The sequence below is a fragment of the Acanthochromis polyacanthus genome, chromosome 17, assembly GCF_021347895.1.
Source record: "Acanthochromis polyacanthus isolate Apoly-LR-REF ecotype Palm Island chromosome 17, KAUST_Apoly_ChrSc, whole genome shotgun sequence".
Lineage (NCBI taxonomy): Eukaryota > Metazoa > Chordata > Actinopteri > Pomacentridae > Acanthochromis > Acanthochromis polyacanthus.
The window spans coordinates 5,825,271-5,849,215 of record NC_067129.1 but is presented as its reverse complement, the minus strand read 5'-3'; the positions used below and the strand labels follow the sequence as shown (position 1 = coordinate 5,849,215).

The 23,945-nt window shown below is 39.5% G+C and overlaps 2 protein-coding genes across 2 annotated transcripts in view; both read right to left on the bottom strand.

The window, feature by feature from the left end:
• stk10 (serine/threonine kinase 10) overlaps window positions 1-12,178 on the bottom strand; it is a 52,265-nt gene extending 40,087 nt beyond the window's left edge. The window contains exon 1 of the mRNA XM_022205080.2: window positions 11,269-12,178. Within this exon, the coding sequence (XP_022060772.1) occupies window positions 11,269-11,427 (159 nt within the window). The 5' untranslated portion in view covers window positions 11,428-12,178. The remainder of the gene's footprint in view (window positions 1-11,268) is intronic.
• Window positions 12,179-17,860: 5,682 nt separating this feature from the next.
• Window positions 17,861-23,937, bottom strand: zmp:0000001268 (CYTL1 domain-containing protein). The gene is made up of 5 exons (XM_022205085.2): window positions 23,814-23,937; window positions 19,577-22,183; window positions 19,295-19,339; window positions 18,861-19,007; window positions 17,861-18,163 (listed from the first exon to the last, which is right to left on the bottom strand). The coding sequence occupies exons 2-5, from the start codon at window positions 19,727-19,729 to the stop codon at window positions 18,119-18,121; spliced, it is 390 nt and encodes a 129-aa protein (XP_022060777.1). The 5' UTR covers window positions 19,730-22,183; window positions 23,814-23,937; the 3' UTR covers window positions 17,861-18,118.
• Between the last annotated feature and the right edge of the window lie 8 nt (window positions 23,938-23,945).

Genomic DNA, 23,945 nt, shown 5'->3' with positions numbered 1-23,945 from the left:
AAAAATAATTTTCAATTTAAATTTTAGTCAGCTGTATACATTTACAACACTCTCTCTAAAAACGCCATGTGGTGTTTGGTTACAGCAAAAATGTCAACTATGACACCTGTCAACTATGTTACAAAAAGTTTGCCAATTATATTGACCCAATTACAAACCATGGTTTCAGAAAAAGCGCAATTTAGGGCAACCCGATAGCCAAGCGGTTCGAGCAAATATCACATCAGTCAGCTGTGAGTTTTCGGTTTAGTTCCCAGCCAGCCCGTCCTTTATTCTAGGTCATTCCTCTGCTCCCTTTCCCCATATTTCCTCTCTAGCTCTACTGGTTAAAAGCAAATATGCCTAAAGAAAGAAAAAGCGTATCATGAGGTGCCACATGAAAACCGCCCGCAACACCAGATTCCAACTGAATTCTTGTGAGAACACTAAACCCACACAGAAACAAGACAAGAGAAATAACTGACAGGATCATCTTGGCAACGTGCAGCAGAAGCCAAACATTATGACTCCTCTCATTCTCTTGTAGCTGTAATTCATCATTCCACATCTGTGACACTGTCGAAACAAGATATATTATCTTTTTCTATTCCAAGCATTCTCCTTGTCAAAACTTGGCTCCCTCACTACCCACAATGCAACTGGACTGCTGACAGTTACACTGGATATGCTAATATCTAACGTTGCCTCCAGCTGCAGGTCTGGTAAACTCACAGACATTTATTTGGCAAAAACAGCAATTATGACTAAGCAGCAACTATAATAATAGCAGTAATAAATATGCATTTATTGCACCAAGACTATACTATATTAAACCTTCTACGTTACCTGCTCTAGAACTGAATCTAACGTGTGTCTATTTTTTCCCACAAATGCCACATCATTTCCTTAAGTTGCAAGTCTCATGAGTAACCGACCGACAAAATGATGGCTGACTTATATTTGCATAAGCACGTTAAAGTTAGATTTTGTTAGGTACATGACCAGATGAACCAGAAAAAGATTTTTTTTTTTTTTTAAATGTCTGCCAACACTTCCAATGTGAGCAACTTTTTGACTTTGTTTTTGCTCAACCAATCCCTGACCCGGCTTCAAAAGACCATTTTCTGTCTCTCACACACACACCTTTACATCTCAGTGGGAACAAGGCTGAGGAATGTGCCTCTGGCCTTCAGATGGTTGGGGGGTGGATAAAGTGGGCAGACAGAACTGAGCCTCTGCCTTTCCTTTTTTTTGTTGGGGTGGGGAATGCGTGACGTCAATGGTGGTCCTCAAGTATAGCATACAAACGTGTGTTTGTTTACGTGTGTGCCTTACCGACTGTACACACTCCACAGAGAGGAAGCAACCATCTGAAACACCTCATTGCACAGGGACCTCTGACTTCCCACAAATGACATCAATGCACAAGTGTCTGTGTATGTTTGTGCATGTATGAACACACAGCAGAGAAACTAGGGCAATCGCATGTTTGTTGTTATTGCATCTTTCAGGTATGCAGTGGTAATTTCTGCACAAGTAGGAAAACTGGGCATGCAGGTTAGCAATCACAGCTAAAACTAATGCACGAGCTGTTTATGTTTTTGCCCTTCATTTTCAACATGTATCATATTTGAACAACAGATGTGGGGGATAATGTGTTCTTTGTGCCTTAAACATAATGGAACGCTGTAATTTCGGCAAAAATTTTTGACCGCTTTCCCTCCTGCACAATCCGTCTGGGTTGTGGAGGAGATGATGCATGCCGCTAGCAGCTACAGCATTCTAGACATGTTTACATGCGACCGAACCAAATGACAAGAAAACAGAAAAAAAAAAAAAGCACATACGCCAGATGTCAGCATTATATAGGAAAGGCTGTAAGTTATTACATAATAACAGCACACAGCCACAACCCTGAGGGACTACAAGTACAGTTAACTACATACTGTAGCTGCTGCTGTCCCAGGAGGAAAACAACGGTTCACTGTTTCAAACCCAATGACTCTTCACTCTATCTTAACTCTAGAAGAGGATAACAGTCTCCGGTTTTGTTTCAGTCTGGTTTCCATCAGAAGGACTCGTTTCTTGTCCATCTTGAGACTCTGTGTTTGGCTGTTGCATCATTAGTAAGAGGAGCAAATCAGCAAGAAAACTATGGGCTCTTGAATGGTTTGAACGGACTGATCTTATAGAATTCAACCATCTGTTCATTTTTAACTTGGCTTTAGTAAAATTCACAAATATCTGATTGACCCACACACTGAGTACTGAGGTTTTTGGATTACAGGCTATAATTTTCAGGCTGCCACACACACACACTTATTTTCATTATTTAATAATCTGCAGATGTTTTTGTTTGGTCTATCTGACATTTAAAAAAATATATACATAATTTGATGTCTTGTTCCGTCAGATTTACATTCCAAAGCCCAAAGATATTCAGTTTCCTCTAATGAAAGTCAAGGAAGACAGTCAACTTTTGCATTTAAGTGCCTGCAATGATCAAATTTTAGACTTAAATTAGACTTTAATTATTGTTTTATTGTGAAAATAGCTGATGATTAAGTTTCCCGAACTAATAATTGCAGCTAATTAAAATTTTCAAGCATAAATAAATAAATTTATGTAGGGAGGGTGGAGAGTTGTTTTTTTATTTTTATTTCTATTTTTAATTGTATTTATTTATTGCCTTCTTTGTTTTTAATTCTTGTGAAGCACTTTGTGTTGTTCTGCATGAAAACTGCTATACAAATATAGTTTGAAGTTCAAAGTCTGCCTTCTTCATGTTTTCTTTCCATTTCTATGATGCTTTTCTATCATTCACCCATCCATCTAGTATTTCCATGCCCTTTTTATCTTCTTCCGAGTATGATTCACCATCTTGTTTATAATCCTCTTAATGCAGCATATCGTATTCATCTCTCTATCCTTCCCAGTAATTGTTTGCCACACTGTAAATGCATTCTTCCTCAACATTTGTGTCCCTAACATCCCTGCCTGGCCATTTCCCTCCATCTGTCACGTATATTTTACCAATCTGTTTCCGGTATAAGTGTGCGTCTGAAGCTGCTGTTGCTCAACAAAAGCTTCAGAGAGGGTAAAGCCGCAAAAGCAGATGTTGCGGGTCCACGTGTGAGCAGTGAGCACACTGTAGATAGACTGAGTAAACACACAAAAGCACACACTCTCCAGTCTCCTGTGTGTGTGCCATTTAGTATCCAGGTGCAAACACACTCACTGGTTTTGAAATGAATCAAGCTGGGAAATAAGAACGTGGAATGTTGACTGAGGTATTAATGATGCCTGTGGGCGCGTCGGCTCGAAAGCACAGCGACGGATCACACGCCAGGTAGGACATCAAGTCTAAAAACAAACTGAAATATCACAATATTACTAATCATATAAACTTTCTTTTAACTTAGATTTGAAGTAAATGAGAATAAATCAAAAGCATCCAAGGACCAGATGTGACCTCACGTGACCGGGAAGGCAGAACTTTCTCTGGGGTAAATCACCTCCAGGTTGAATGCCCCTACCACATGCTGATGTGTATTTTCAGCTCATTCCCTGTGTTACAGTTTCGACAAAGCGCGCACACACACACACACACACACACAACTCCCTTCAGGGGAATGTGTGTGTGTGCGTTAGACCTTTGCCCCATCATAAACCTGTAAACTGCCCCTCCTTTGTAGACTCTCCCCACTTGTCTGTGAGCAGGAATGTGGTTCTCAGCTCGTATATAACCTCCGACAGCAGGCGTCTGAGGAAGTGACCTCTCATTCAGACCAACAGGGTGCACAAGAAAAGCACGTTGAACCGCTACATATACTGTAAGGCGACGACGGTTTTATAGCAATACCTGGACAAAAGATCAAAAAACTTTGTTTTATTACAGCTGTGTCAAGTGTGATATTTGAGTATTTAATATCACTGATTTGTTTTCTTTTTTTACTACTCACTTCTTTTTTAAAGTCTACTCTGCTGAAATATGTTGGAAATTAAGCAAATTTCTAAAAATGTGCATGTGAACATGTTTTAAATGAGTGAATATCATAAATCTTTCTTTTATCTATATATCCGAGCTCTTGTTTTTTGAAATTGCGTATCCTGACACAATGATAATAAATCAATCTTGAATCTTTCTGATGTAAATAAGACACCTCTTGTGGCCTATTTATATAAGTGTACATGGGCACACTTTACATTTCAAAGTCCTGTTATTGTCCTTCTATTTACAGGCATTAAACAACAACTAAAGCATGCCATTTTAAATGGACTTCAAACCCCAATAAAGAAGATCTGAGCTGCTTATCGGAGTCACCTTTGGGCATTACTGTCTGATTACAGCAATTTAGCTTTACAAGGTGTAGGCGTGACACAGAGAGTGTTCCGACACAGATTTTGCCTCCAAGCCTGTAAACAAGCTGTCCTACCCTACTGGTGGAGATTTTTTTGTAAGCAGCTCGTAACAAAGACAGCAGAAATTCAAAAAAGCCCCAAACACCAAAAATATAATTTAAAGAGATTTATACACAGTTCTTCCAAAGACCCGCTGAGATAATGTAATAAGAATGCACTCTTTGGAGCAAAGATAAGGGAAACACCAACTGCTCTTAAAGGTTCACAGTGTAAATCATAATATTTATGAGATTAGCATCAGGTTTCTGCCAGAGTTGGGTAATCATGACTTTTATGGGATTCTTTTGGTACACTAACATTATTACAGGAAGCACGAGAACCAATTGACACATAATTTGTTATTTGCAAGACAAGATAATAACTTATGTGTCAGCAAAAATAATACAAAAAGCACTAAGGGTGATTAACAACACTTCCTTTATTCGTCAGGTGACTGACTTGTAAAAAGAAAAAGCAACTAGGTTAGAATACCGAGTTGGCAGTGTTGTGAAAAGACGTGCCTTGAAGTAGATACAAACTTGTTGCAGGGCTGAACAATTACTCACGTTCAAATCAAGTTTTGAAACGTTGACATTAGCAAGATGCAAATGCTGCAGTTTAGAATGTGTGCTGCAGATGCAGAGCTTAAACTGTTGTGTCAGTGGTTTTAGATATTCAGGCAGTGCTCTAACAGTCGCACTTCTGATCGTATTTCATGGGGTGAAGCTCCGTCACATGTTTTAAATCTATTAGACAATAAATACTGAACTAAAGCTTGACTTCAAAAAAATTATATGATAAATCAAATGACAGTATTTATCAGAAAAATGTAACTTCGCTACTTCTCCCAAATCATTTTGCCCCACTGTGCAGCAGCCACTAATATTTCTACCCACACACAGGCCTGATCAGTTCTCTGTTAATCAGGGTTAGGTGGGTAAGTATTGAACTGAGGGACTTTTGAAGTCCATAGGATATACCTTGCATCCATTTTTATTTAAAGTAAAAAGAAAGTAATGTTTTTTTATGTTCACTATGATCATGTCTTTACAAATTCCATAATTATTTATTATGGAAACAACTCCAAGGCTTTCTGAGTTATTTAATATAAAGTAGTGTGTGTCAAGTGTGGACTTATCACATATGAACATGTATACAACAACATCGTTAGAAATAACTTTCAATTTTACTCAACTGTATATATAATATTTAGAAAAATCTTCTCTAAAAATGTCATGTGGTGTTTGGTTGTAGGCGGACATGTTGATTTTAGGCCTGAAAACAGCAAAAATGTCAACTATGATACCTGTCACCTATGTTACAAAAAGTCCTGCAACTATATAATGACCCATGTGTTGTATTTGCTAGTGCTAAGAAAGCAAAGAGCTGTGGTATTTCATGGGAGAAGATGACCTTGGCTTGTTTAAAAACCTACTGTGCAAGAAAGTGGCAACACAGTTTAAATGCTGCAGAGCCAGATTTGAAATTTAGTCTAGAGATATGAGCAAAAATTAAAACTTTACATGTGAACTCAAGGCTAATTCCAATCTTATAAAGTGTCAAAGCATGTACATAGCAGTGACTCTTCCAGAAAAGAGCAAAAAAGTGGCATGTTTTCTTTAACCAACTCAGGAACGAGACTCTTCCTCTCTTACCCAACCAGCTGACTGCATAAAAGCACAAATTTATGCACTTCTGGACCATAACTGGGTGTGACGCTCATACCAGGACGAAGCTCAAATTTAAACACACCCCACAATGAAGCAACAAGTCTTTTCAGGATGTGAAAGTTTTGATCAACATTGCAAGATGTCCCACGTTCAACCTCGAGTCACAAAAGCAAAGCAGGTCAGTGAGACAGGAAGTCACACCACAGACCGGCTGAGAAAGAAAGTAACCCAGGTTGCACTTGTTTCTTCAGTCATTCATGCAAGGCCTCAGAAACCATGAATCTCATGATATGCGAGACACACTTCCTGAGCGCAGCCTACACAAAGCAAGTAGGGACAGATTGGAGGGTTACGCACTCATATTTAGAGCGTGATGCTAAAACCAAGCTCAGACAGGCTTAAGGTGCCAGATTTTTCAGTATAACAATCTAAAACGGAAGCGACCCTACAAGGTAAAAAGCAGACAAGCCTGAGAAAATGTCACAACCAACATTATACCACACTGCAGCAGTCCATCGCCAAGATAAAACCTGCATTTAATTAGAACATAAAACCGAAAACGTGCCATAAATTCTCGTGTATGTCTTCAACCTCAAGCTCTCACTGCAGCAGTATATGGATGTAGGAGCGCAGATCAGGCTTTCTAAGCGTCTGTAACAAAGTCATCACAAGGATGACGGGGACGCTGAGCCCACACCCATCCAGCTGGGCTCTTATCAGCCACCGAGCACCCAGCTGCTCCCTCAGATTAGACACAGGAAAAGCCAGACTTTCACGACACTACCCCCCCGTCTAGGGCATTGCGACACACTGCAATCTAAATTACCATTGTGAGTTTAGCACTTCACATAAGCTTCGTGGTTTTCCTTTACAAAGAGGATGTTGCAACCCTCCCACGCTTCTCTTTCACTTGACTGGGGAAAATAGTCACATCTGAAGTGATGTGTCTGCAGGTTTGCACACACTCATAATTCCATAAAGGAGTCTTGGTTTCCCCCAATTATCAAACATAACGTGTACGAATAAAGTTTTAAAAATGATTATAAGGAGTACACACTCTCTAATTCCACCCCAGGGACATTTAGATCTTGTCTGGCAATGGTTGAAGGACAATCAGACCCAATAACACCACTGATAAATGACAGCGTTTCTCCAAGACACTGCTGCATGATGTTTTGACGATCAAACCGACAGTTTTTTCCTCTTCCAACCTTGTATCACAAATGTTTTCACAAACCAATTTCCATTTCACAATGCCACACCGCTCACAGTCTCATTCCAAAAACCAAAAGGAACTCTGCTGTTGTTTTTGGAGATTACGCCACATTGTTTTTTAAGGAAGTGTCTGAACAAACTCAACTTTTATTCTCAACACTTGCGCATGCAGCCGACTACACAAACAATTCCTCGCCCACAGTTGAAGTCCAGGTTTAGCACGCCGCCTTGTGCACTTAAGATCAACATGGACAAGATTCGCTGTGGTTTTTATCCCACAGTGGGAATTTGACAGAGCGTAAACTTACAGCGTGTGTCTATGGAAACAATTCAAAAGCAGCAGCAGCAGCAGGGCAGCGTGCTCAGCGGCACGTGGCTCATTAATTAGTGAGAGGAACCATGCAGCTCGTCTGCTTCACGCTTCAGCAGCGGCCACACACCTTTAGCGCACGCCGACGCTTTCCAAACAAGCGCAAGCATGCATAGTCAGACAGACACAAAGCAAACAGCCTATGACACACTGGATGTGCAGGAAGTAACACATTCTCCTGTCCGGACTTGAAGTATGAGAGAGGTCAAAGTGGTGGAAGTGGTTACAGTCAGGCGAGAAGCCTTCAAGGAAGCAGAAATGTCACAGTATTGTTGTGTGAAGCTCTTTGTGGGTGTCAACACAATGTGGTCAAACATTTCAAGCACCAAAAGGGCATTAAAAATGACATGCAGTTCAATCAAAGCGTGATTTTAATGTCCAAACAGCAACAATTTGCTCTTCATAGATGATTTCTTACATGTTTACTTGAAGCTGAGCTCCCGTACATCTTGGTAAAGTTAAGAAGCTGTCCTACCATTTAGTTACGGTCAGAACTCACAATCAGTGACAAGCGTGCTAAATAGTTTCATTAAACTGGATCAAGGGTTGAAGGTACGTTTCTGAAATTAGTTCCTGGCATTCGGTACATGTGCCAACAAACTGCAAACACTCAATGATTAGTCAATACAATTTGATTTAAGCAGTTTTTTCAAATGACACTCAGTTTGAGTATTTTTAGAAGAAAAAAGCTTTTCAAATGTAAATATTTTTGTGGTTTCTTTACTCCTCTATGACAGTAAACTGAACGTGTTTGGGTTGTTGGCAAAACGAGACATTTGAGGACGTCATCTTGAATTTAAAGGATCGACATTTTCCACCATTTTAGGAACCAAGCAACTAATTGATTAACAATCGATAGACTACACCCCCTGTCAAAAGTTTTGAGACACTTTCTCATTCAAATAAATTAGAACTCGTCTCAAAACTTTTGACAGGGGGTGTACATCAACCCTTTTATAGACACTGGCGGAAAGTCTTTCAGTTGACCTCATGTCTTTGTTAACCTGCTGGCTGACAGTGACACTTTAACCCAGTGAAACAGAGAACATGAGGTGTAAACAACAGCTTGATTGGCAGCATGTTTCCTCTGTGTCATCATTTACTATTCAGGTACATTTTCCTGTATTTAGTTTTTAAAGATGCTCGTTTCTAAATATTTGACATAAAAGTTTAACTTGAAATCTCCTGTAGTTAATACTCAAATTATGAATCAATCTGTGCTTTAATGTTCTATGCCTTCAAAATACAAAACACAGACTTGTTAGAAGTCTCTTGAATGCTAATTTATAACATCATGCTGAAGCAGTTCTTGAACTTTTTGGATTGTAACCCTTTAAAAAGCAAAAACGGCACCAAGCAGTTTAACCAGAGAGCAAAGTTACTTTCATAGGAGTAAATTTCAGAAGTCTGAAGAGACAAAACTTTGCTGTTTTTTTTGTTTTTATTTACATGAAACCGCAGAAATCATCAAAAATATTAGGTTAAAAGAGGCTTAAGTTTGTAAGGCAGCTTGATTACCCCTTAATTTAACCCCTTATATTCATCGTGGAGCCCTCATCTGCAGTAGAGTGTCAATAACAGCAAAGCAAAGGTGCACCCAAGACTCCAGAAATACAGTAAAGCATATTAGATGAGAGAGGGAGTATAGCGTGATTTATGAGATCCTGCTTTCACTGTGTTCCAGCGATATAAACATGTTCAAGTTGTCCTCAACACTCCCCTTAAGCGAATGAGTTGTTATTCTCCCAATGGTGACATTAACCTTTAGAGATTCAGTTTGAAAGGAGCACTCTGTGCTCTCCACCAACACACTTAAAGAGGTCTGTGCTCGTTCTCAAAGGCGCCTCATAAGTGGAGCTCTTTTGCCACATGCAAGGCGAGAATTAAAAGCATGTTTTTTTATGAATCTATATTCCCTTGGTGTTGCCTGTTACACATCTACAGCCAGCTTTTAATGTGACTCCTGCCCTCCCCGGCGCTCTGATAAGCAGCTGATTTCACTTGTGACAGAGACACCTCCCCTCACACCCGCTCTATCAAACACTTTTAACAACGGAAAACATGTGCGATTCACCACTTGAGGCCTTTCCCTCCCACAGACGAACTGATTATTCTGAGATTTGGGAGCTGTGAGAGGAAGTCGCCCCCCAGTGCAGTCCCACGATTTCCTCTCTTGGTCATCATCTGCTCCCACTCTGCCTCCCTCCCTCACCTCCATCTGACAGCTGCAGGTGTGGAACTGTCCCCCTCCAACCCACTCAAGGAGGGGAAACAGAAGCCACAGCAGGAGCTTGATATTTGGATTGGAAAAGGCAAACACAGGGGGGACAAACTGCATTTTAGAAAGCTGTCCAAGTGGCACTTAATCACACATCACACATGTGGGCCTTTAGTTTTGAAAACTTTGGAGCACAGTTTGGCTGTGTGACTAACTTTGAAAGGTCTCTTCATGCTAAGTTCACTCAGTTGCTCTGCTTCCTAGGTGGAAACTGAAAGCACTGTTTGTTTGCTTTATTTATCTTTTTTTTTCGTGTATGATCCAGAGCCTACATCTCACATGCTCACTCTGCTCAAATGCTATATTGTGAGACAATTTATGTATTTCAGACCTGCGGTGTACCGAGTTTTAACCTCACAAGCCCCTCTTCATCCACTGAAACACATAAAGGTGAGGTGTTATGCAAAGGAGAGGTTGGAATAGTGAACTTTGGAAATCCAGCCTCCAACCAGCTTCCCCACTGTGTGTACACTTTCCAGGAAAAACCAAATATCTAAATAAGGGTGGACTCCCCTAAAAAAAACACTGCATTTTCTGTTCGCTGCAGCATTCTGCTAAAGCATCACTTCTTCCACTGAGGCCGGCGATGCGTCAAAGGCGTTCACTGTGCTCCGCTGGGCCATGCACACACTGAGAGCCTGTGGCCGGCTTTGCAGAGGGGACTGACCAGCTAACGGATCCAGATTAAATATCTGCTCTGAGCCAAAAGTGCTGCTGCTGCTACGCTTTGGGAAAAAGGGACAGAACTAATGAAAAGTGCATTTACTGTCCCTGTGTGCCGGCCTCATACTGGATTCACAGCAACCACTGAGCATGTCCACAGGGTGATTAAAGCCTCTGTAGCACAGATGTTTAAAGACAATCACAAGATGTGAGCGGCCTTTAGCAAAACTAAGGAAACAAGTGAAAGATGCATCAACAAGGCACTCAGAAAATCAATAAAACTGAGTCACGGTAGAGGAAAAAACAGTGAACATGAATCCAGTGAATTCTTTCAAACAATCTTTCACCCACTGGTTGACACTACAGTGACTTTGTCTGACTGTGGGACTCTGGACCAGCAGCATAGTTAAGATATTTGTCATAATCTCAGCAATGCTGGGATGGAAGTAGTCAGTCCACACCCCAAGTTATGTACAGGCAGAAATAAAGTATGTGGGTCAAAACAAACACAAATGATTAGTCTTTACAGAAGAACATGAGAGTGACTTGGAATTTTAGATACCAGAATGTTGCAGAACCGACAGGCGGGCAACTTGTCACTAAAGTTTGACAGGATTAAATACAAGCAGAAGTTCATTAGTACACAGTGTGTCCGGTGTGCAGGTGCCTCGTGTGTCTGAAGTAACACTCACCTTGAACACCTTCCCAAACGCGCCATCGCCCAACTCGCCAATAATTTCCCACAAGTCGTTTGGATTGATGTCCCGGTGGACGTGCTCGTACTGTTTGACTTTCTTCTTGATTTCAATAGCAGGCAGACGGAGGATTTTGCTGAACTTTGCGAATGCCATTATTTACAACTTGTAATTTAAAAAAATAAATAAAACTATCACCAGGTTTCGGAGGATCTCAGAGCATTACGCACGCAAAGACGCGCAGCTCGTCAAAAAAAAAAAAAAACTCTTATCTACCAATTTACAGTCTTCACTTTCAGCGTCCTTTGAGAAAAGACAGAGAGAAAACACAGAAAGCTGCTTCAAAAGAAGTTATTCTACTCCGTCCATTCCAGCCCTGGTCTCTGAGGTGAAAACATCATAATCCAGTTGACAAGCTGCGGTTGTTTGAGCGCCGGGGACGCGTGCTGACCACCTGCCTCTGCGGAGACACGATGGAGGAGCCTTCCTCTGTCCGGGCAACTTGTTGATTCAAACTGAGCCAGAAAGCCCCACCTTGTTGCTCAACAACGCGCAAGCTGCCGTCATGGAAATGTAGTTCCTTTGGCAGGACAAAGTCGTCGTCACTGCAGCGAGGATGAGGTGAAAGAACTTCATGTCCGGGTTGGTGCTGGGCGGGTCTTCAGTGGCTCCAACAGCTGTGCCATCAACGAAACTAGTTAACCTCTGTAGGAGCCATTCAGGAATCAATTATGACACTAATTTACTGTTCTTTTACTCCCTCCTGTCTCACTGTGTTCTTGGTTCAAGGTTTGCTTTTTATTAAGAACAATGTAAGTGAGAATTTGGGAGACGGTTCATTGCAGCTGAGTTTAGAGGAAGTAAAAATCTCACTGCATCTGTTCTGTCTGTGTTCCTCTTCTCTTTTTTCTTTAGAGCTACATGTTGGCACAACTAACTTGCACACCACCTGTTCAAGGCAGTGATGCAGCGCCCTCTAGTGGATGATTCATCTCAATGTCTTCGTACCTGTTGTGGAAAACATGATTGAGACAAAGACAGAGGAGAAACTGTTAATGAATAAACATTAAACTAAAATATTCATATCTGACTTAGAGGGAAGTTAGTTTCTGTTGTTCTGGTTTGAAAATGATTACATTTAGCCAACTGAGCACTTTCTGAGCTGTTAAACTGGTGTGAAATTCTCGACAATCTGGTTAATCCAAACCCTGATCAGGTGTGGTTTAAAGGACAATAATCAGCAAACAGACACTCCTTTGTCTTCCAAAGTCCACCTTAAAAAGGCATTTTTACTGACATGATATGGCGTCACTGATGACACAAGTAAGGTGACAGCGGGCCGTTGGCATGCTGGATGCTGGCGTGTCAGGATTTAGCTTGAAACTTGAATGTCTACCACATCAGTGTTTGTCATGTTAAAAATCATTTCAGATGCTCCTGATGAAAGTGTCTGACAACGTGATCATGATCTCTGAAGTGTCCATTTCACAAGCAGCATCGACAACTTTACTAACTCTGTCTCACAGATGTGTGATTTGTTACTGATTTTATGACCCCACTCTTGATCTAACCCATTATAATTTCCATTACAGTGAAAACTCACTGTTGTAGAGACACTGTGTGTTGCAAAAACTAGTGTCCCCCCCCCCCCCTGTATGATAAGAAGAATGGCTCAAACTTGACAAAATATGACATGCTGCATTTCTATTTTTATTTTACTTTCATTCTATGATTAGCCTTGGTCTGATTTGTCATTATTCAGTCCAAAACATCTGTATAAAATGTTTAAAGTAAATATCTGCCTCTCAAATGCAGTGATTTGTATGTTTGTATGTTAGACTGTGCTCTGGAGCAACAGTGATGGGGACTTCATGGCAATTTATAGAATAAATGATTAATAAATGAAACAACGGATAGAAAAGTAGCCCTCAGACTAATAAATAATGAAGTAGGCGTTGCTTGAAGCCCTGTACATTATTATCACCACGTACTGGCAATTCTACAAAGATTAACAAGCAGAGCAAATTTAAAATATAACTATGGGGATTGGGATTCATTCTCTTCCTTGTAGTTTATTAGGTATCAAAAGTTGTACTCTGTGCTGCGGTGACCTTTTGCAGGGTTATTTTATGTCTGGCATTTCTGTAGCCTTTTGTCCCTTGACCGACCATCTGAGGAATTTTCCAAATGCCACCAACAACTTGTACAATGTCACGGGAACTCAGCGAAGGCAACTCAAATATGAAATCATCAGTCTGTAAGAACTGTTCTTTCTGCTGTGTCTGTTAGTGTGTTCACGGTACTGGTGGAAGAACGGTTTGGATCATTTACTTAAGCAAAAGTACCAATAAAACACTTCAAACATACTCTATGACAAGTCAAGGTCCTGCGTGGAAAATCTCATCATCATCATCATCATTTAAGTTTATTTCAAACCCCACATACACAATTAAACATTTACAATTCCCACTAACTTACAGTTACTCATACTGTTTGAAAAGGGGATGGAAGAAGCATTGCTTTTCATTTTCCAACCCCTCACACCGCACCACCACATTCACAACATATCAATACCCTACCGGACAATAAGAAGATCGACAACAAGGACAACAAATATCGGCCCAATCACACTCTGACCCCATACCCCACCCCTAATTACCATATATATGTTAAAGGCATCCGTATGTCTCTTCCAGGTACTTTTCCAGTAATTGTTTTTTAAACAGACTTTTAAACTGAAACAGATTTGCACAATTCTTTAACTCATCTGCAAGGCTATTCCAAAGCTTTACTCCCTCCACTGAGATACACATTGACTTTCGTTTAGTTACTGCTGTTGGCTGGTATAATTTATTAATCCTACGGAGATTATAATTATGACTTTCTCTATCTTTAAATAAATTTTGAATGTTGCCTGGTAGACATTTCTTTGATGCATTAAACATAACTTGAGCTGTTTTAAATGTTACCACATCCATCATCTTTAAACATTGTGCTTTGAGAAAAAGTGAGTTCGTATGATCATTATAATTAACTGTTATAATTATAATTATAATTAACATTATAATTAACTATAATTATAATCTGTATAAGGAACAAGTTTTGAAGTAAAAGTGTTGGCTTGGTCCCTCTGATTGATATATTATTATATACGATATTGTTAGAATATTAATACTGAGGCATCAGTGTGTCAGTAGGATCTTACTGTTGCAGCTGCTGCAGGTGTGCAGGTGTGAACACTCGTAGTAGTAGTAGACAAATCTGGGGGTTTGTCAGCTCAATAATGGTAGAGCAAGAAGAAAAACAAAGGCATGATACACAAACCTGTCTTCGGTATTTTGATTTTTTTCTCTAATCTTAGATTTTTGCTAAAATATTGGATTATTAAACATTTACTGAAAGTAAACTATATGAGACTTTTCAAGGGGAAAATCTGTTTGTTGGAGCTATCAACAACTCATAGACATCATTTGAGCCCAAGAACACACTTTTTGTCAGATGTAAGAAGCCCAAAAGGCTAAAAACCACTGGTTAAATCCATAACAATCTATCATATTTTAAAATCTTATCCGTAATGTCAAATCTACTACCTAAAGTTGTCAAATAAATGTAGTAGTAAAGTAGAAAGTACAATGTTTTCCTCTAAAAATTGTTGACTAGAAGTAAGAAGAAGCATAAAATAGAAATATTCATACAAGCACTTGGGTTAATACTTTCCTCCATCCATTGGTTTTGCTATACCTCTATTGTAGCTCTCCCTTTTTGTGTAATTAACCTGAAGTTGGATTCTTTTGGACAGAAAATTGGCTTTGAATTGAGAGGAAAATGTATGTTGTTGTAAGAAGTGTTCTAATGTTTATGATTGTACCTCACTGATTCAATTGTTTAATACAGGGGAGGCCTTGGCAGCTTGGCTTGTTTCCTGGGCGGAAAGCATCGATTGAAGCTCCATTATTGTATTAGTTTTTCACTCTGATGTTATGTGAGCACAAATAAAGGCTAAAAGACAAAAGAAAGACCAAGCTTAGGTTTGAGAGTTCTAAAATGAGAAGCTGATCTGTTGTTCTCAGTAAACATGACTGTCATTAAAACAAATGTCAGGTCTGATGTGAGTAATTATGAGTGTAATTTAAAATATTAAGCAGTAAACTTCAGGTAACATTTCCCATGAGAATGCAGAAAGCACCTCAGAATGAACACCAGTGGCGTTCATTTACCATCTCATTTGCATGACTAATTTTCTCGGTGAATTCTATAGAAAGATTAGCCAAACAATTAACTGCTGAATTGGCAATTATGTGCAGGAAGATTGGCGGCAACGGGCTGACGTCAGGCTTCGTTTGTTTGTCGGTTAAACACTGAGCTGCTTAAAAAGGCTGGAAAACACAATTTGGCTCGTCGTGTTTCAATAGCATCCACAATGATAGGACATCTGGGTTGTCCAAACTTAAAAAGAAAGCCTTCACAACATTGTTTAGTATCACTTTACTTTGCAAAGAAGTCCATATTTTATCCTGTAAATCCCCAAACAGGCAGGCTCATGCAAGTCCATAGAAGCCTGCAGAGGTTTCCATTAATGACCTGTCACCATTGTACCTGGATGTGTACTTTTGATATCTTCTGTCCAACTCAGCTCGAAAGATTCCACCTGATAACCTGACTTTCTCTGAAAACCTTCAGGTGCCTGTTGACTCTAAACAAGACTGAAAAAACAAGCTTTTTCAGATGTTTTGATCTACTCGCTTAACAAGACATGATAGGTGATGGAATACCCAGAAACGCCCCAAATCACGACAATACATCCTTTTCATGTCACTGTAGGAAAACATGTGTGGATAGTCTAATCTAAATGGCTGAAGACCTGCTTCAGGTTGCTCGCTGTCACTGCTAATTGCACTTCAGTGGAAGAACAAAAAAATGTGATTAATATATGTATATTTCCAATATGATCATATCAAAATGTGGGGAAAAGAAAAGCCATTGTTATTCACAATCCTTCAAAATTCAATATAAAAAAAGCTTGAAGGACATGCCGTCTTTTCAGAAATATTATTCATGGGTGCCCTGCGTCCTTGGCGTACCGGCTCCTGGGTGGGCGTGGCGGCTTGTGGCCCTTGCTTCCTTGTGGCGCGGCCTGGTCCCCCCTTCGTGGTGGAGTGCTGCATGCAGCTGGCCCGTGTTGGGGCTATGGTGTCTGCCGGGGCACTGCTCTGATCTGCAGCTCCCAGGGGTTGTTGTGCTGGCTGGGCCAGTTGGTTCGTGTGGGCCCTCCCTGGCCCCTTGCCTCTTGGCTCTGGGGGCCCTCTGCATCAGTACCGGTGATCTTACTACCTGTCTCCCCCACTGCTCTGTCCTCTTGGGCTGGATCCACATCAGACTGCCTCTTATTGTGCACTACACATTTTTTCACACCTCACTGTAAATTGCAACTTTTAGGCACATATAGGGACAAAGAAAGAAAATAAAAATTTATAAGAAAAAAAAAAGAAATATCATTCATACTGATTGTCAGATTGCTCTGAATTGGTCTAATTTTAAGCTTAAAAATGATTTGTATGTTTTTTTTCAGTTTTTATGCCTCACATTTGCATTTTCTCGCAATTCTATCCTATTCTATTAAAAGCAGTTAGAGTATTAAATGAACAAAGTAAAGTCTGTATTTACATTGTGAATGAAAAATAAATGAAAAAGGAATTGTACTATAGATTCATCAGCTCTATGTATTCATTATTCTCTTCTCACACTTGGTAACTCACTCATTCTAAATTATGCTGCTATAACTTGTTTTATTGTGTTAAATTAATTAAGGGGCCATGATGTCACCAAAGCATTTTCACTACTGAGTTATGAAGACCAAAGATCTTGAATGGTAAATATTGTATATTGATTAATTTTGGTCAGACTGGACAATATTTTATCATATCTCCATACTGTAGATGTGGACAGTATTGCATAACTACAGTTATTTGGGATTCAGGGATCATCCTGGAGCTTAATTTCAGTCCAAAATAAACACTAATTTTGTCTATTTTTGACCTTGAAAGCACTTGCTGGCAGAACAATCTGACCTTATTGTCAGTTTAGTAGCTGTTTAATGTCTGTTGTGGACGCTTATTTAAGAAATATGAGTGTGTTCTATATGTTTGTTCTACACTTAATCTATAATCTGCTGAAAATTCCTTGTGACACACTGTCAAGAGATAATTGCTATAGTGAATTGCTATGTCCCTCACTGGAGTAAATCTAGATCATTTTCATCATTTGTATAAACTAGACTCAGAAAACTGCATATTGTTTTTAATTCATTTTCACCAGAGTTTAACTCCTTAAGGCGGCACTAACAGTTTGTTTTTTCTCCCATTCCTTTGGCTTATCGTTTCTTAAATGATGAATGCATGAAAGAGACATGACTCTTCTTTTTCTGGTTCTGGTGATCTGTGTCAGACACAACAGTGAGGCTGGAATCATTCATTTACCTATTTGTTGGATTCATTTTTGTTTCATCTTTGCTGCTGTATTTTTTAGTGTAAATTACCATCAGGAAAATGTCTCAAAACAGACACTGTGGAAAAAAATGAGATTAACAAAATGCATTTTGCTTAAGTTTATTATACAAAGTTAATTTAGACGTATCAGCTGTCGGTAATAATCCCCATTATAAAAAGAGGATGATGCTTTTTGATGGTAATGTAACACAGCCACACAGTTTAATCAGCTTAACTCACTTAAATCGTGTGTCTTTCAATTTTGCACAGTCCTGTCCTTACAGACGCTTTCACTCAGACTCTCTCTCTTTCTGCACTCTCCTTGAACAGGCAGTTATGTTGTCATTTCAGCATCCAGTATATCAGCGCTCCAGTGCAGCACAGTCATGGATCGTGAACACCAGGTCCTATAAAAAAAACCAAAAAAACACGGAGATACCAACAGACGTGTAAATAAAGCGTGAACTCTCAACTTTTTCGTGGTGATTTTCTGTTACATTAAACACATATGACCCTGTATGATGTGATGAATGCACACAGCAGAAGGTCACACAACATGACACAAGTCCACTCACTCCATTTAGGGCATTTTCGCTCCATAATCAACCTCAATTACTGTCAATCACACCCATTTACTGAAAGGACCACAATGACAGTGAGTTAACTCTAACCCCTGGCTGACACGTCATGGCCTGGTCATGTCAGACGGTTACAGGACACTAATCCCAGGCCCAGATGTGTCGGACTTCACAGATCAGGTGAGCGGGATCAAACATTCACAGAGCACAGAACGTTTCTCATAAACTGCATCATAAACCCTGTTTAATCCTGCAAAATCACCCACTGGGTGACCCATTAAACAGAGTCAGGTTGAATGCATCTCATCACTGTTAGGTTGTTTTCCCTTTTCGTGTGTTTCACGTGAGGCTGCAGCAACTCACAGTTTGGCTCAGTGGATACAGATATGTGCTCAGTCATAGGAGATTTGACATTCATTATCTTTATTACACTTTATGTCAAGTACCCACGCACACATGCCCTACATTTTACAAGACTGGATGGCATTAAGTCTTTATGGTAGAATTTCCTCTTATTTTTTCTTACCCCGTGACATTTCTGCGACATGAAGATGAAGAGCTGCCTCAGGGTGACACCCAGCTTCCTCACTTCACCGGTGTAAGCACAGCGCCGCTGTCGCAGGCCTTCCACCAACGAGATGTAGGTCCTCATTTTGTACATCACACAGGAATTCTGTCATGAGCAACAATTAGTGTCCCTGAGTGTGATATACAGCGGCTGAGGTCTGCCGTCAAAATACCACAGGAGTTAGTGTAGAAAGTTCTGGAACAGACAGATTACTCAAAACAGAAGTAAACACTGACGAAAAACAAAGCCAAGAAAACATATTTTCTTTTGATAATGACTTTCTGAACAAAGTGTTTTAGCACAATATGAACACTTTCACTTTGACAACTTTCGTATATGCAAATAAGATTCAAAATAAACAGATCAATGAAAGAATTTAAAGTCATACTTACATGGACATCAAGGTAGAGATCTGGCATGTGTGCCATGCAGTAGCTCTGGATGAAAACAAAAATACAACTGTGAAGTTTTGTATTTATAAATGCAGGGCAATCTAGTTCACATGCAACCTGATAAGCTTTAATCTAATTTTAACAGTTATATTTACATTCATGTAACAAAAGAATTACAATGCAACATATAGTCAACACAACAGACAACCACAACAGCTACAAAAGCTCATTTATGAATGAATTATGTGTAAAATCAACTTAACAAGACAGCTGCTGACTTACTGTTTCATGGTCCCTCTTCAAATGTGCTGCCAGCTGGGTGAGCTCTCTAGACATGCTCAGCACCTTAGAGTAGCACGTTGGTGGGGAAAAAGGGTAATTCAGCACCAGCGGCACCAAAGACGAAAGAAGCAACAGGCAGTTAAAGATCCCCATGACTCACCGACACCTTCTGCACTAACAGAGCCTTTGTTTGTTTGTGCGACCGATGGACACACGCAGCCACGTATGCATGCGGACAGATTTTAACACACCCTTTGTTTACTCCAAAATAATTACGCAGCCTGACAGGGGATGATCCTGAGTGTGACACGAGATAGGACTTATTGTTCTTCAGGGCAGCTCAGGAGGAGAGGCATATTAAGACTAAGTCAGATTTGCAGCGGTGGAAGGACTAGTTGGATCTTTTATTAAGTAAAAGTAACAGCATCACAGTGACAATATGCTTCACAGCAAGCTGCTTTCAAAATGAAAACAAACAGAGGAAAAAATGCCAAAACTAAAATGGCTTATCAGACACGAAGGACAAAGTGTATGATATTAGTGGATTAGAATTACTGATGCATTAACGGATTGATCGCTTAAAGTTGCAGCTGGCAAAGAGGGAGCCAAATTCAATTACTTTATTCCCTGCTGGGCAGCTTTTAAATCGCCCCCTGGGGAGCAGTACTCCTAACTTATCTTGTCTCATCTTAACCTTTAATAATACATCATTTTTTATTGCTACTGTTGCTACTTATATTTATTGCTTCTACTTTCGCACCACAGAAAACACGGCACTAACATCGATTACTGCAACAGTCTGCATAGTCCCAAGCTTCTAATTCAATATGCACTGGGTTTTTTATCTTAATGAAGCATTTTTGCATTAGGAAGAAGTTTTATGATTAGCAGGTGATACTGGGATGTTGATCATTAATATGAAATATGGGTCAATATATAATTGTGGGACTTTCTGAAACATAGTTGACAGGTATCATAGTTGACATTTTTTATGTTTTCAGGCCTAAAATCAACAACAACTATAACCAAACACTACATGACGTTTTTACAGAAAGATTCTTCAAAAATATTCTACATAAAATTGAGTAAAATTGAAAGTTATTTATATAGATATTGTAGTAAACCTGTTGACATGCCATAAATCCACACTACTTTATATTAAATAACTCAGAGAGACTTGGAGTCTTGCCAGTCTTTTCTTCGCGAGGAAATGACATCATGTGGAGCAGGTCATGTGATCTGGAATTAACACACTCCATTGAGAGGTGTTTTTGTAATGGGTAAAATTGGTTGAAAGTGATTTCTCGGACACGGATACAATTAGTTATTTTCCGTATAAAATTTGATAAATCGCCAAAAAATAAAGAGAACACAATCAAAGCTGTTTTTGAATAAGCTCATTTTATTATAGTTTAGCTAATTATAAGGTAGTTGTTATTAAATTTGTGCAGTTATTTAGTTGATATTTTAGTGATATCCAGTCATTTTTTATTAATAAGTGATTGTTTCCATAATAAATAATTATGGAATTTGTAAAAACATGATCATAATGAACATAAAAACATTCCTTTTTTTTTTTTTTTACTGTTAAATAAATGCAAGCAAGATATATTCCATGGACTTCAAAAGTCCCTCAGTATATTGAAGTTTGACTTCCAGAAGACCTTAATTGTGTAAATACACACTTCTGTTTTACTGTAGTCACTTTTCCATCCACTAGATGGAGATAATTTCACAGACTTCTAGTGTCTGCAGCAGTTTCTTTAAGCATTATGAAGAAGTTTTGCAAAAAGTGAGTGCGCATTAATTCAAATTAGCATTTCATTTAAACTTAATTGACTTGCTTTGCAGACAAAACAACAACAATTCATAAAAGAGATAAAACAAACTAGGACAACACCGGCGCATGCTGTGGCCTCCTGCATTTTAAGTGACTTTACTTCATCTCCATCCAGGTGTGATATGACACCATCATCACTCATCGCATCTTAGAGAAGCGCCCACTTCCTGATGCTGCCAAATGCCCAATAAGGGACTGGCCTGGTTCTGAGCGATGCCCGTCACCTTTAGTGTGTTGAGATCTCCTTCACATAAAGATGGATGGGCCACACCGGATGTGTCTTGGCATGATGGAAAGGCATAAAGAGCAAGAAAAAGTGTAGGCTGCACTGTAAGCATATCTTTCATCCCCGAGTCCCACCACTCGGCTGTTCTCCCCTCGACCTTGGCCTGCTCAATTAACAGGGGACTCAGGCGACTGTGCAGTCCCTGTAATGGATGGCCGTGTTTTACACTCAGAGTTCATGGCTGCAGAAGTTAAGGTATAATGAGAGGCAGCAAATTCCAATGCGGCAAATGCATGTTCTGGATTTAAAAGACACGCAAATGAATTACAGAGGCAACAACACACGCAAGGCACTTCCGTTTTTTATTTTATATGTTAGTTGCCAAGGGAACAACTGCTCTCCTTCATCTTTGTTGTGCTTCACGTTCAAGTAGTTTGGCAGTAAAGCGGTGATTCGGTACTCGAAGCCAACGAGCAGCTCCTCTCTTTGAACGGTTCAGGATTGAGTGCCTTGCTCAAAAGGAAGCCAGCAGTGACGGCGGCTGTTGAGGTACGAGAAGAGGGTGTGAGTCATTCCCTTTTTTTCACGTTGTACAAAGCAAATTAAGGACAGCAACTGCTATGAAAGTGTCTCATCGTGTACGTGGTAATCATATTTCAGGGTTACTGCAATGCTTCAGTTAATAGAAAATGGAAAATCATAATGATATGACTCAGACTCCTCTAAGGCTGAATAAAATACTGTACATTTGACCATTCAAGAAAAGGAAAATTACACTGATATCTAGGGATATGAACTGCCATAAAGCACAATCACGTCTGCATGAGCATGAGGGAGACGAGTGTCTGTTTTTTCCCTCTGCATAATTACTATTTCCATATAACTTTAGAGGCTATTCGGAGGCAGCAGGCTCAGCTGGTCTATTAAGAGACTGTCTTCCACTTGGGGCCACAAACTGCCTTCCAGAAGTGTATCTAAGAAGTATCATCTGTAGGGGGCGCTGTTTTAAAGCCTGAACATGACCTCTGACACCATGGAGACAAGTAAAGAATAAATAACTCCCTGCTGGTATCAATAAAAATGGAGCAATGTGAGTTTTAAAGTGATTGATTTGAAGAAATTCCTTTTTTTTTAAATTCTATGTGCAAGAAAAGGAAACAAAATTGTTGATCTTCTAGTTTATGATAATAAAACTCTACAGGGGCTCAGTTGTGATGCAAACTTTTGACTGGACTGTACCATTTCTATAATGTAATGAGGAAATCTATTCAGCATTACTGTGGAAATGCAATGTCAACGGTCTGTAATTACTTTTTACAGGACATTCTTTTTCATAGTTGATATGTAAGTATGGACCTATGTATGTATGTTTGCTAAAACTAAACAGGGAAAATGTGTGGACTTAATGTAAACTGTATTTTTTTTTAAAAAAAAGAAGAAATAAGAATGTTTTACAGTGTGCACTATTAAAGAATTGTTCAAAAGCTGTGAAAATCAGAAGGAGATGGTGCCACAAAACCATCAATTAGATTGGCGTATGAAAAAACAGTTTTAAAGTTAATAAATAATAAAAGTTAACAAAATGTCTGAGAAAGAAAATATATTGTGGAAATGTTTTTTTAAAAATTAACATATAAATTAATACTTTTTAGAGCGATTTTACTAAGAAGGAAGATTTCAAATTCAAAGTCAGTTGTTAAAGAAAAATGGCTGAAAGTTTAAAAATGCTCCAAAACATTTGTTTAAAGATGTGAAACGCTGGGAGCAAGAGTGCAAAGAAAAAAATGCTAAAAATTGAAAATGAAAGACAGGTAAAGAACACTTAGTATATATGCTATGAATAGAGTATGCAGCTTTTGGAGCTCTTCCCTATATAATAATTGCATTTTAATGTAAAAAAAAAAATGTAAAAGAAATAAATTTAAGAAGCGCCTGGCATATAAGGGAAGTTTACAGGTTCAGATTTCGTATTAAAAATTGGGGACTATTTGAATTGAACAAGATGAAACCCTTTTAGTTTGGGGATGTGTTAAAGCGAGAGACGAGGGAAACCTCAGCCCAGCAGCAGAGCAGTCTGGTAGACGTGCCTCTCCAGACGCACGGCGCTGGTGCTGGTGTCCAGCTCATTGCACAAGCGGCGATGTGGAGGTCAGTCGCTCATCGGTGCTCACCAGTTTCCCCTCTAAACCCGCCTTTTCTGGCTCTCCTCCGTCCTCCTGCTCGGGATTCACACTCCGTCGAGCTCATCCTTTGAGTCACGTCTCGCAGCGAGGTTCCCATTTTCCGGGCGGCAGGTGTCCCGG

What these genes read in the sequence shown, in the direction of transcription:
- zmp:0000001268 (XM_022205085.2), bottom strand. Translation starts at nt 19,729, where the DNA reads ATGGGGATCTTTAACTGCCTGTTGCTTCTTTCGTCTTTGGTGCCGCTG. An exon ending in ATCTCTACCTTGATGTCCAT is followed by an intron (nt 19,008 to 19,294) that starts GTAAGTATGACT and finishes TGCTCATGACAG; the next exon opens with AATTCCTGTGTGATGTACAA. An exon ending in TGTCGCAGAAATGTCACGGG is followed by an intron (nt 18,164 to 18,860) that starts GTAAGAAAAAAT and finishes TTTTTTTTATAG; the next exon opens with GACCTGGTGTTCACGATCCA.